General features: G+C 34.1%; 1 protein-coding gene across 50 annotated transcripts in view; it reads right to left on the reverse strand.

The window, feature by feature from the left end:
• Positions 1–2,750: 2,750 nt before the first annotated feature.
• LOC117324187 (disheveled-associated activator of morphogenesis 1-like) overlaps positions 2,751–14,281 on the reverse strand; it is a 45,967-nt gene continuing 34,436 nt past the window's right edge. Inside the window, exons 20-29 of one of the 50 annotated variants that reach the window (XM_033879918.1) lie at positions 13,146–13,360; positions 12,886–12,947; positions 12,106–12,166; positions 11,674–11,808; positions 11,190–11,363; positions 10,692–10,776; positions 3,785–10,305; positions 3,701–3,725; positions 3,559–3,608; positions 2,751–3,462 (exon numbers count right to left, since the gene is read on the reverse strand). In XM_033879918.1, coding sequence (XP_033735809.1) covers positions 10,172–10,305; positions 10,692–10,776; positions 11,190–11,363; positions 11,674–11,808; positions 12,106–12,166; positions 12,886–12,947; positions 13,146–13,360 — 866 coding nt within the window. In that variant the 3' untranslated portion in view covers positions 2,751–3,462; positions 3,559–3,608; positions 3,701–3,725; positions 3,785–10,171. Of the gene's footprint in view, positions 3,463–3,510; positions 10,306–10,691; positions 10,777–11,189; positions 11,364–11,673; positions 11,809–12,105; positions 12,167–12,885; positions 12,948–13,145; positions 13,361–14,281 lie in introns of all 50 variants that reach the window. The other 49 variants (XM_033879917.1, XM_033879924.1, XM_033879912.1 and 46 more) reach the window with 49 other exon arrangements.

A 14,281-nucleotide genomic window follows, 5' to 3' on the forward strand; every position in this document is an offset into this window, starting at 1 on the left:
CTAAAATAATAGAATAATAGAATAAAGTTGAATTGGATACAGTTGTTTGATGAATAACGGGATCATCACTGGAGTACATGTAACCAATATCCTATACAAACACTACTCTAATTCACTGTTGTAACCCAATATATTAATGTAAAGTATTCCAACATTACAAAACCGTTTCAATGGTAGATCGTGTGTAAATAGTGACTTAATGTGTCAAAATGATTTAATGCGACACAATTAGGTGTTTTTAACGTTAGTTTTAACTCGTCTCAGCAGCAGTGAACCAATGACGTAGGAGGCTGACCTACCTCGTTATCGAAATGAAATTTTGCATATAGGCCAGCTGTCCAGATTGACCCATGCTATACACCACCCTTGTAATGTGGGGGTATTTTGACCGGCTTTTCAGAAAACCAATCTATGACAACTTAAAAAATTTTGTGTCGAAAATCCTTTTACTGACAAAAGGGGAACGAGTCGTCTCTTCCCTAAAATGCTGAGAGAAAGCAGGAGTAGCAATTGTCTCAGCCGGGAGACAAAACCTTCCTCACAGGGGCGATCGCTCAATTGATGGCCAAAGTGAGGCAGTGTCAAGGAAGACGTGGAAAGAAGAGAAAAGATCCTAAATTAAGTCGCCTTTTACGATCATGCAATGGGGGCCAAAGGTACAATTCTTACTCCTTACCTACAGGGCAGTGACTGAAAGTGATGGAACTCAACAGTTATAGTTCTGAATTGTCAACGTCAAAAATGAAATTGCTGTATTCACCAAACGAAAGAAGGCATTTCCGAAATAGGACGTTGCATTATTACAGTTTAATGCTTAATATCACTTGTTCATAATAGAGACATTTGCTGCTGGAATCGAGTTGATCAATATTTGGGGTACATATCCCGTTCGTTGCCTTTATTTCGTCACGGACTTTCTTACTTGCATCCCCAAGTCTCTTAAAAGGATGGAACAATACTATGATGCAGCATTTAGTATATTTACAATGAATCCGCCTTTCACCAATGTATGTACAAACTATGTAAGTGATCGGAAAAAAATAAACGATTGCCCTTATCTTTAACACAGCTTAATTGGTTATTTGATAATATGAATGATGTATGTACATTATTCAAACATTATCTGCATAGAAATTAATGTCAAAGTCGCCCGACCATTTACACTGTTTTTTCTTAAATATCTGCCCTTAATTACGTCCAGAACTTGGCCGACAATTGTAAGCTTATAAGGACACTAGAGACATAAAAGATGGAGATTGTATTTAAATTGATATCATTAGAAATGGCTATGCAGTCATTCTCGACAAATTAATCATACACTGAACAATATGCCGGACATACTCATTTACAGGAGGTAACCGGCAGTATTTCGTACACTTGTCATATTTGGTCGGTGCCCTTTGTGATTCTGATGTTTATTTCATGTCGTATCGTGTCATTGGTATTTTTTTAATGACAATGAATAAAATAACAAAACTATCACATTCATGAACATAACATTTATTTCAAGTCAAAATAACATAATATTACCAAAAAAAATCAATGGATGTAAATATAAATGTATATAAAATAAAATGTGTACAAAATAATTATGTCGATATTGCAACTGTAGCATAGTTATGATGTATGTAAGTAAACATGGCCGAAGGAAATAAACGGAGGTGAAAGTATATCCGTTCCTATTTATGTGAAAGCACCGGCACTTTCTATTTGATCATTAAAACAATGAGAATATAATACAGAGAAACCAAATTACTTCATTAATACTTTAGTAATAATGAAATGTTCATTTTTATATTAAATATATTTTAGTTATTTCTCCTTGTTTTAAGGATTAAAATAGCAAGTGCGCGGGGTGGATAGAAGAGGGTTACCAACCCCTTTACAGACAAGCACTAAACGGGTCCAGGCCTTCGTGGCGTTTGTATCGTACAATGACAAAGTTTTATCTATAGCGTATTTAACAATAAACTATTTGTGTCTGTTATGTAAACGGAGTACCTTATCGTGTTTCATGTTGTGCTTTATTCAAATACATAACAATATATAATTATAAATAGTCCTTGATGTAGTTTTACTCTTATTTAGATAAATGAGACGCCATTACAAACGTTATTTCTTTCGTTTTTAAATTTGTATAAATAACGTATTTCGGAATCGAGATGATTGTTTAACAAGGCTAACGTAAACATAACAGAGTCCTGTCTTGTTTAGATAACGTAATAAAACTGAAAATCACCATATGTCGCTTGTTACCAGATCTTGAATAATCATTGTGTAATCAAGGGGTGGAGTTAAATCACCAACAGCTAAAAATAGATATTATGACATAAGGAAGTTTTGTTAATTTCCTGTAGACAGCTGATACTACTTTATATTAAAATGAGAACGCGTGGAATAACCTAGATTCCCGATAGATACATTGATATACACTGTAAGCATTAATAAAAAGTAATGATAATTACAACGAAAATCGACACCACCGAAAACTGGTTACTATCAACGGTGAAAAACACAATGAAAACGAGTACAGCCAACATCTATAAGATAACTCGTACATATATATATACTCATGCCAGGGTAAGAGATGTTGTGATTACGTAATGTAAGGTATATTTAAACACAATAACGTGTGCCTACTATTATCTCATTTTTATATTCTATAATGATATCATTTGAACTACCATTTAACGCCATTTATGATAAGTTGTGTGTTGAATATAAGATCGTTTATGATACTAGTTACTATGAGTACGGACCTGTTTGTAATACGATAGTATGGACCTGTTTGTAATACGATAGTATGGACCTGTTTGTAATACGATAGTATAGACCTGTTTGTAATACAATAGTATGGACCTGTTTGTAATACGATAGTATGGACCTGTTTGTAATACGATAGTATGGATGTTTGTAATACAATAGTATGGACCTGTTTGTAATACGATAGTATGGACCTGTTTGTAATACGATAGTATGGATGTTTGTAATACGATAGTATGGACCTGTTTGTAGTATGGACCTGTTTGTAATACGATAGTATGGACCTGTTTGTAATACAATAGTATGGACCTGTTTGTAATACGATAGTATGGACCTGTTTGTAATACGATAGTATGGATGTTTGTAATACAATAGTATGGACCTGTTTGTAATACGATAGTATGGACCTGTTTGTAATACGATAGTATGGACCTGTTTGTAATACAATAGTATGGACCTGTTTGTAATACAATTGTATGGACCTGTTTGTAATACGATAGTATGGACCTGTTTGTAGTATGGACCTGTTTGTAATACGATAGTATGGACCTGTTTGTAATACAATAGTATGGACCTGTTTGTAATACAATTGTATGGACCTGTTTGTAATACAATAGTATGGACCTGTTTGTAATACAATTGTATGGACCTGTTTGTAATACAATAGTATGGACCTGTTTGTAATACGATAGTATGGACCTGTTTGTAATACGATAGTATGGATGTTTGTAATACGATAGTATGGACCTGTTTGTAATACGATAGTATGGATGTTTGTAATACAATAGTATGGACCTGTTTGTAATACAATAGTATGGACCTGTTTGTAATACGATAGTATGGACCTGTTTTTAATACAATAGTATGGCCCTGTTTGTAATACAATAGTATGGACCTGTTTGTAGTATGGACCTGTTTGTAATACGATAGTATGGACCTGTTTGTAATACGATAGTATGGACCTGTTTGTAGTATGGACCTGTTTGTAATACAATAGTATGGACCTGTTTGTAGTATGGACCTGTTTGTAATACAATAGTATGGACCTGTTTGTAGTATGGACCTGTTTGTTATACGACTCTCTTACCGTTACATGTTATCCTTTACGTACTGATACAAACAAATCACACAAACACTGCGACGTAACTTTACATAATCTACTCTAAACATAGTACTTCCTCAATCACTTCATTCATCCACAATATTCAAGTGGAATGTTTTAATGTGTACTGTTTTTGAAATTTTAATTACTGGAAAATATTCGATTACAGAATATGAAATAATAATCAAAGATTGATCAAAATAAGATAAAACGATGTCCAAAAACAGTATGAATATGATATTTGATTGTAGACGTTGGTCTCTTAATTTAAAAATAATATCAATTTGGTCGCGTTTCTCTCTGCTTTCTTGGTTTATTTGACTGATGAAAATGAATATTTTGAAAGTGAAAAATCGGAAAATAAAAGTAACTTAAAAAAGAATTTCAAAATCTGGACAATCAGTTAATCTTCCTTTACACTTTTTGGAGAATAATTTACATGATGGCGAATTTTGAGACGGTAGACGTCTTCCCTAATTTTCGGAACATAGATTAGATTTTAAGAATAGTTATTTGAAATTGTGTATTTCTCGTTGGATATGCGTACATCACGGTCTCTCATCCCCGTCTAAAAGAGGTATGTAATGCATGTATAAAGTAATATAATACGAATTGTAATATTATCATTGTAGTCTTAGTTTTTAACATTTTGATCATTTAAAGTATAGGTATTCTAAAATATGAAAATAACGATAAATCGTAATGAATGACAAATATGACGTATATAAAAATACATAGAATAGTATCGGCTGCGTAAGGATTGGGAAAAAATAATATGATTTTATATTCCATGAAATGAAGTTACACCTTGTATTTACATTGTACAGAGAAACCCTAACATGTGTTAGCCGACAACAAAACAAAACAACAAACAATCTGAATCAGTCATATCAGCACTATCTCGCGGCACAAATAATAATAATTTTAGTCTATACCCGGACACACACAGACAATGAATACAGCCAGCTCGGATGATCAACTTAATTGTTCTGAGTGTGCATTGTGTTTCATGCAAAAAAAACCTACTGTTTATACTGAAAAGTATAACATGCCAAGATAACATCTCCAGTAAAAAAAAAAGAGTAAATTGTTCACGATGTCTGTAAAAAGACAAATACAAGATAAACGGGTTTTTAAGAGTTTCTTGAAGATTTTAGGCAATATCACTTTTGAGCTAGATATCTTGCACACTAACGTCCGTACTCCCTATTACATTCCCTCTTTGTAACCTTGCAATGTATTTTGCAAGGCGAAGAGAAAAATAATGACATATATGTAACAATAGCATTCGACCTTCATAAAGGTCACACAATAAAACCATAACACATCACTCACAACACTATACCGGCTAAAGCCTACACATGACATTGTCACCACTAAACCACAGAACACACACTGTACGCTACAAAACTGTGTAACATCACCAATATGTGTGATGAACATTTATAAGAATCATATCTAGGAAGTAGCCACTGTCAAACACGTTACTGGAAGCCTTTCATATAATATTTAAATATAACATATGAACAGTAAATATGTATGAACATCTAGTCATAAAAAGTGTGTTTTACAGTAAAATATTGTCACGTCAATTGTGAACCAATGCGTCTTCTCTTTTGTAAACATGTGTTTGATTATCGATTGTATTCACAGGCATGTGACATTGTCATAAAAAAAAACAAGGAAGTATGTGTTATTACTCCGAACTCGTCCCACAAAACAGTTACGTCTAGTCTTGGAAAAACCATTCATATCGACTGGTTAACTATAATTAGCTCTGCCTACTCAGAACACTGCCCACTTCTGGAATGAAACGGACATTTATGATCTATTAGCTGTTTTTGGAAATCTTGCGGAGGAATCACGTGACATTTTAAACGTAACAATAATTATGATGTGACATAATACATGTGATACATTACAGTATGACTGTAAATACCAATATCCCCAAACTACACCAACGACATGTTAAAATATTTTCAGAAAAGATCATTGTTATTGCACGTTTTAGATATATAAACTACATCCGTACGTTAATAAGGGACTACATTCTAATTAATATATTGACTGAAACATTGTCAGAATCACATTCATCAACTTAACAACAGATATGCTACTACCTGTATACGATAGCACAGACAGGAAGAGTTTGATAATACTGGTTAGGGGGTTATACCTACTACGATAACTTAATTAGTCATAATTTCAATAGACATTCTGGAATAACACTGTAGTACCATCTCAGGTACCTGGGCTTCCACCAGTGTAATACACATCGAAAAAAAATAATACACACAGAAAAAAAAAACAATAATAACTTAAACAATATTCCCAATTGCACTTCGTTTTTCTTCGTTTCTTTACATTTGATGAGGGGCAATGATAGATCTGGTTTAAGATTTTATATGATTAATCCTACAATCTACTGTTTCAAAGAAATTACTCATTGTAAGCCCTTAATATGATAGTAGTTAGCTTCTCTGAACAAAGTATGCTGATTTTAATTAAATGTCTCACTTCACCATGGACTACAAATTTATCGTTCTTTAAAATATAAAATATAAAGTTCCAATTACAGTTTTGGTACAGTTGGTACAGGAACATTTCATCAAACGAAATATAACCGCTGTAATAGGTAGATTATAGTTTAGTTTGGAAAACTATCAGAGTTGAGAATACCTTAATAAATTGCTATTCCTAGACCTGTTAGAAAAACTACACCAGGTCAAGAATCTGCCCTTTCTACATCTGTTACATAATAATATCGGGACATATCTGGGATAGAAATACCTAACCGAAACTGCTACTTCCATTTTCGTTATGAAAACTGCAGCAGGAAAAGTCTGTTAGGAGATTCTTCGCAGAAACGGTCTGTGTTGGGAATTGAGTATCAGTAAAAACTATTTTCAAAATCCCTTACAGAAAACACCATCCCTACACATATACCTGAACATGATAACGTAATCAATCTTTGCTGGAAAACCCTACAAAAAACACTACATTATTCAGTACATTGTTATCATTTAACTCTTGGTCATGTCCTATTCTTATTCTGCATCCATAATCAAGTATATCAACACACTTCAAGGTTATATTAGGAATGCGAATATTGTCTGTACTAATCAACTACGCTTTATCCACTTAGCTGAAAATGCCAATTGATTTGACGCTGATGACATCATTTTCTTCACGTACTGTGGTAGCCATTATGACCATTTTACCAAGACATAAGCTACTAGTATTCCAAAGTAGAAATAAAAGAATCTTCAATAAGAAAGATAACCATTGAAACTACACATAGTGTCAGATGTATTTTGCTTTTTGTTTACGAATTGTATCATTTCCAGACAGAAATGGAAGAAAATGAACACATCTCTAGGTACAATAAATATCACTGGACTGCCAACATCCTATTAGAATGTAGTGTCCTGTCTTACTTCATTTGGAGGTCCTCACAAGGATTGTGGTACCAGGGTTTATACAAGGCATCAAGGCTACATGTATCAGCTGAAATAAATGTAATCTTAGTCACTAACACACACTGTTCTCACTGTACAATATGGGACCATTATCAGCTTCTTACAAAGTCAAAATACTAATCAGATCTGATCCAGCTTCTAACAAATTCTACATCAATATAAATAAAACTGTGAGTGATCTCAGAGTTAAGTTAGAAAAGTAACATCTCTTATTCATGTAGTATTACCTGGCTATGATATACTGTTATTCACTTCACATCACCCTGTGATATGACACTGCAACTCCCATTTCAGATGAGAGGAAATGTCTATGCTTATGAATCTCTTCTGCTTTCCGATGTCTTTGGTGAACACTTCATCAAACCAAGATATTGCCATAGCACAAAACAAATTGCTAAATTCTGGAAAGATGTACCATTAAGAAAAACTTGTTCCTGATAAATGCATCTGTGTGATTATTGTTAATAGTTTATTTTGTATTAATTTGTCAGAGACAATTACGAATTCAACTGTCTTCAGAAAATTAAATTATAAAAACATCCTTCCCAATTACAAAGTCTTTTATGTAGGTTATCTGGAGCTTCATAACATCTAATGATGGAACGTTGGTGTAAGTGCCAGCAGAATGGTAGGAATGAGGTGATGTATACCGACATATATTATTTCGTTTTTGGCCAGGTTATAATGTCTTTACATCGTCTGATGTCATACAGAAAGACAGGTGACAAGAGGAAGACTGATGACAGAAGGGAAAATATTGATTACAGAAAACCGTCTCCCTGGTGAGTAGACCATCAGATGTTGTAGTTTACTGTACTGCCTTTTATCAGTTCTCCTGGTGAGTAGACCATCAGATGTTGTAGTTTACTGTACTGCCTTTTATCAGTTCTCCTGGTGAGTAGACCATCAGATGTTGTAGTTTACTGTACTGCCTTTTATCAGTTCTCCTGGTGAGTAGACCATCAGATGTTGTAGTTTACTGTACTGCCTTTTATCAGTTCTCCTGGTGAGTAGACCATCAGATGTTGTAGTTTACTGTACTGCCTTTTATCAGTTCTCCTGGTGAGTAGACCATCAGATGTTGTAGTTTACTGTACTGCCTTTTATCAGTTCTCCTGGTGAGTAGACCATCAGATGTTGTAGTTTACTGTACTGCCTTTTATCAGTTCTCCTGGTGAGTAGACCATCAGATGTTGTAGTTTACTGTACTGCCTTTTATCAGTTCTCCTGGTGAGTAGACCATCAGATGTTGTAGTTTACTGTACTGCCTTTTATCAGTTCTCCTGGTGAGTAGACCATCAGATGTTGTAGTTTACTGTACTGCCTTTTATCAGTTCTCCTGGTGAGTAGACCATCAGATGTTGTAGTTTACTGTACTGCCTTTTATCAGTTCTCCTGGTGAGTAGACCATCAGATGTTGTAGTTTACTGTACTGCCTTTTATCAGTTCTCCTGGTGAGTAGACCATCAGATGTTGTAGTTTACTGTACTGCCTTTTATCAGTTCTCCTGGTGAGTAGACCATCAGATGTTGTAGTTTACCGTACTGCCTTTTATCAGTTCTCCTGGTGAGTAGACCATCAGATGTTGTAGTTTACCGTACTGCCTTTTATCAGTTCTCCTGGTGAGTAGACCATCAGATGTTGTAGTTTACTGTACTGCCTTTTATCAGTTCTCCTGGTGAGTAGACCATCAGATGTTGTAGTTTACTGTACTGCCTTTTATCAGTTCTCCTGGTGAGTAGACCATCAGATGTTGTAGTTTACTGTACTGCCTTTTATCAGTTCTCCTGGTGAGTAGACCATCAGATGTTGTAGTTTACTGTACTGCCTTTTATCAGTTCTCCTGGTGAGTAGACCATCAGATGTTGTAGTTTACTGTACTGCCTTTTATCAGTTCTCCTGGTGAGTAGACCATCAGATGTTGTAGTTTACCGTACTGCCTTTTATCAGTTCTCCTGGTGAGTAGACCATCAGATGTTGTAGTTTACCGTACTGCCTTTTATCAGTTCTCCTGGTGAGTAGACCATCAGATGTTGTAGTTTACTGTACAGCCTTTTATCAGTTCATTGTACTTTAACAACATTGTTCACCGAACTATGAACCGTTTTGATTATGATATCAACTTTCACTTCAGTTTGTGTGTGTTTAAGCCCTAACATTTTATCTTGGTACAAAGTGTCACTTCCACATGATCCTAAACCTTACTATTGTACAGTGTTACTGATGTAATTGGAATTTAATTCAATATTGCAGTGAAAAGAAATTCCCATTAAAACATGAAAATCCTACTGCGGGAATGACAATCTGTGTTAATCACAGTAAGGAGAAAGAAACTTAAATATAAGTTAAGTCTTTGCCGACCTCAAAAAGATCCTACACTTCCATTATTAATAAATGCTAAGTTTCATGCCTCCTATGAACAGTTCATACACTTACATTGTAAAAAAAAACCCAAGTCTTCCAGATCAAACACTTTTCCACTATCAATGAGATAAATCTTCCCCAATTGCTCTTGAGAGATTTTTTACCTCTAATATGTTCTTATCATGGTTGTTTTTACCCAACTTAATCTGTCTAGGTTGTGATATAGAGGCACCTATACCATTAAAGATTAATGTTGATTCTGACACATGACACTTCATTGGATCATGCAGGATCTGCTTCTTTTGTGATATCAGCTTCTTAAGTCCTGCAACACCATTTCTCTTTTTCTTCTATTAGATTATCAAACATCTCTCTTTTAATTTGAACTGACACTCAATTATGTGCCTCACTCGTGTTAACAGCCAAGCCTGTGCCAGTTGTCTCCCTTTATTTTAACAAATTGTTAGGAAACTGGACCAGTTCTCTCCCTTGTATCATCTTTGTTTGGTGTTTGTTTCTTCCTAATGCGCCTGGCTTTGAATTCATCCCCAAACACATCACCTGTCCTTAGTGCAGAGATAAGCTCATCGAATTCACCTGCGATAAGAAAAGAATGTAACTAGAGCACAGCCAAAGATAAAAGAAAGAAGATTATTCAACAATATGCATTTCATGAATACACCTCAGTAGCTTTTATTATATCCATCATCTGAAAGCATTTTAGTTATCTTTTTTGTAAACAGACAAACTACATGTATAGCCTTGGACTTGTTTGTAGTTTATAATTTGATGAGATGTTTATCAACACTCGACACCACCAATATGTACCATCATATTTGTTATCATTGTATCATCTGTTTGTAAAGAGTCACACAACACCACACTTATCTATACATCAGTATTTACTATTGTGTTCAAGCTTAATAAAAAAGCTAGACTATTAAAGTACACAAGGTGAACTTAAGACCAAGGGTCTCCTTTACCTTTGTTAGATTTTTTAGCCTCTACACCGTTTCTGATGGGACTGTCAGCTCTTCTGCTCCTCAGTCTCTCACGCTCTTTCTTAATCTGTAAAACACACACCATTGTAGGGGCATTTTTTCTATCAAGATCAAATTACACTCTTTTGTACCTGATTTAAAAGGAAACCGGCCACTTTTTGTTTTGCAAATTCCTCCCATTTCCTGTTTATTAGGTGTACTTTTCATTTTGTCTTTTACATTCAAATTGAAATTCAGATTTTTTTTTCTTTAGCAAGAGAAAGATTGAAAATCATTTCATAACACAAATTCAATTATCACGTGTCTTTTTTAATCTGTGTTAAAATGTCGAAAAATATATAACAGTACTAGTGTTTTTGTATCCTTAGTCCACATCAAAATCAACATCACTGTCATATATGACATAGCCATGGGTTTTAACCATCACAAAACAAGGTTCAACTTCGGATGTGAATATCATAATATAATGGTATCACTTACGGATTCCTCAAAAAGAGCTTTTTTCTCCTCTTCCTCTTTCTGTTTTTTTATCCGTTCATTCTCTATCTTTGCTTCAGTTAGAGAAGTAAGGAATGAATCTATAATGCTGAAAAACTCATCGGGTTTGCTGTCAAAGGCATCCTGCTCGCAGAATTGCTTCAAGGATTTACTAAACTGCAATAGTTAAAACATACCTTGGTAACACTCATTGATAGTAAAATATGATCGACAATCCATTTCAAAATATTTCAATAAAAATGGTTTCCATTTAATTGAAAATTAAATTTCATTTCTAGTATTGAAGTACAAATTCTAACAATTTCTGATGACAATAGAATTCTTTTACTATTATTTATTTCATGCATTGTTGCCATTTATTCAGAACAAGAATCAGAACATATTTCACAGTGACATGATAATCTGAAGTCATTTCCACATGTGACCGAGCATTAACCAACCAACAAGGTAAAGTCTGCTTTGTTACCTTTTGAAGCATTTCATCTCGGTGTTCTTCCACTTCTGAGAAATTATATGATGCCACAGAAATGAAATCATTCATTACATTCACAAATTTGTCACGTTTATCCTGAGAAGGCTGGTTTCGGAAAAATTTCAGTTCCTGTAATTGTAAATATTGCATGTTATTACATAAATGTTATGGCAAAGTACTGTACTGATCAAAATTTCAACAAAGGAATGCTTGCACCAATCTAATTGGATCTACATGATGAAAACCTTTTTTTGAAATATGTGCATAGTGAAGAAATAAAAGTATGTCCATAGCAACAGAACTTACTCCATTATGTAACTGAAATATGATGGAGTTGGATGTTAAGAAACTTGTACTTGATGGTTAGCAACTCTGAAACATTTATTGACTTATACAGCAGTTTATTGATTCAATAAAGGACCATACTTTTTCTATTTCTTCTAGGCCAGCTTTTATAACAGCAATATCCTTATCCAGCTCTGTTAAACTGAAAGTAGAGAAATATATATATATCTTACACCAAGTTACAATCTTATCCAGCCTTGTTAAACTGAAAGTAGAGAAATATATATATATATCTTACACCAAGTTACAATCTTATCCAGCTCTGTTAAACTGAAAGTAGAGATATATATATATATCTTACACCAAGTTACAATCTTATCCAGCCTTGTTAAACTGAAAGTATCAGGTAGATACATTATAACTTAAAGTTTGACAAGATCTAATAGCCAGCTCTGTCAAACTTTAAGTAGGGCCATTTTCGTTTATCATCGTACAAACAGTTGGACCGTTTGTATCAGGGTTTATTTGTGAAATGATGATGGACCTAGTGATTTTATGTTGCCTTGGGAGGAGCCTTGATGAAGACTTTCAAGGCCTGTTTTAATATTTACAGGTCTGTCAAGATTCATGTCTGAAATGACACAATTCAAAATTGACAAACTGGTTAGTCCTCAGGAACGAACAGGCCCTTGATCTATAAATATATATCTTAAAGTGTTACAATATCTAATATCCAGCTCTGTCAAATTGAAAGTAGATCTCTACATATATATCTTAGTGTTACAATATCCTTATTCCACCTGAAAGAAGATTCCTATGATATCTTACAGTGTTACAATATCTAATATCCAACTCTGTCTTACACAGCATGAAACAAAGTATTTTACAGTGTGCATATTACTAGTTCAGTTTTATACTCACTTCACTTTAGCAGCAAGCTTTACACAGCTCATTTCATCTTCCAACTTCAATAAGGCAGGGAACTGAAGAAAGGTAGAAAAAAGTCATTATGGAAACCTATACTTTATCAATTTCAATTATGTAGTTAGATGAAATGATATGGTTCCGATATTTGGAACCAAATGAAATATATGCAGTAATGTGTTATGATCAAAATCTTTAATCAAATAAGCATTGACTATACAAGAATGACTTGATATCTAAATAACAAATATAAATACCTGTTTCTCTACAACTTCCACCATGTAGTGGAGAAGTGTTATGTTCCTATTAACACTTGATTTTGTGTCCAACATCTTGTTCAGACTTTCTAGTCTGAATCCTCCTGCATTTCCTCTTTGTCCTCGGTTCATAAAATTTCCGAAGACCAAAACTATCTCCAATAACTGTTTAAACTTTTTATTTGTTGGAAGGTCTTGTGAGGACTTTACAACAGCTGAAACATAGCAGATGTCTTATATAAAGCTTGAACAAAAAATTACAGTGATAGGGAATATAGTAAGAGTGTATTGAAATGAAAGGATGTCAATGTGCATCAACTCTTTCTCTGTATCATGTTATTAAAGGTTTAAACTCTGGGAAGGATTAAAACAAACAGCTGAATTGATCTCATATAGCTCTGGAAACAAGGAGGAAGGCTTTGTTGTTAGAAGTACAAATGAGTTTAACTTTTGTGAGAGAAAATTTTATGGCTTAAACACTGGTAGTACCTGGAACTAATTTAACACTGGTAGTACCTGGAACTAATTTAACACTGGTAGTACCTGGAACTAATTTAACACTGGTAGTACCTGGAACTAATTTAACGGGGTTAAAATCCTATGCTTCACCAATGGTCATAGCAGTGACAATGACAACAAATGCATCATATTATTTTAATGTTTTTATCACACCATGAACAATGCAATATTCTACCATGTTTGCTATGCAACGCCAGTTTTGATTGGTTTAAAACCATGTATTATTTTCCAATAACCCTCGCTCGTGCCAATAATACACGCTCGTGAGTCAAGGCTGTTACAATTTTATATACCTAATATTCACCCGTTTCATAAAAGGTAACTATAGCCGAGTGGGCTAATGGGTTAGTCTTTCAATAATTTTTTATCACGACGTGAGTTCGAATCCTACGGAGGCCCTCCTTTTATTTTTCTTTTTTTTTTTCTTTGTTTTCTTTTTTTTTTTAATCCTTTTTCTTTTTTTTTCAAAATCAATGCCATATGATAGATGCTCTTGATCGTAGTACTGTATTGCCTGTATATTTCATCAGCAAATAATGCAATACTCAAGAAATAAATTACAAGGTTTTCTCGGGGTTTCTTTGCTGTTTTTCTTTTAGAAAGAGGTCGATCTCAGA

This window comes from Pecten maximus, chromosome 3, assembly GCF_902652985.1.
Source record: "Pecten maximus chromosome 3, xPecMax1.1, whole genome shotgun sequence".
In the NCBI taxonomy this organism is placed as follows: domain Eukaryota; kingdom Metazoa; phylum Mollusca; class Bivalvia; order Pectinida; family Pectinidae; genus Pecten; species Pecten maximus.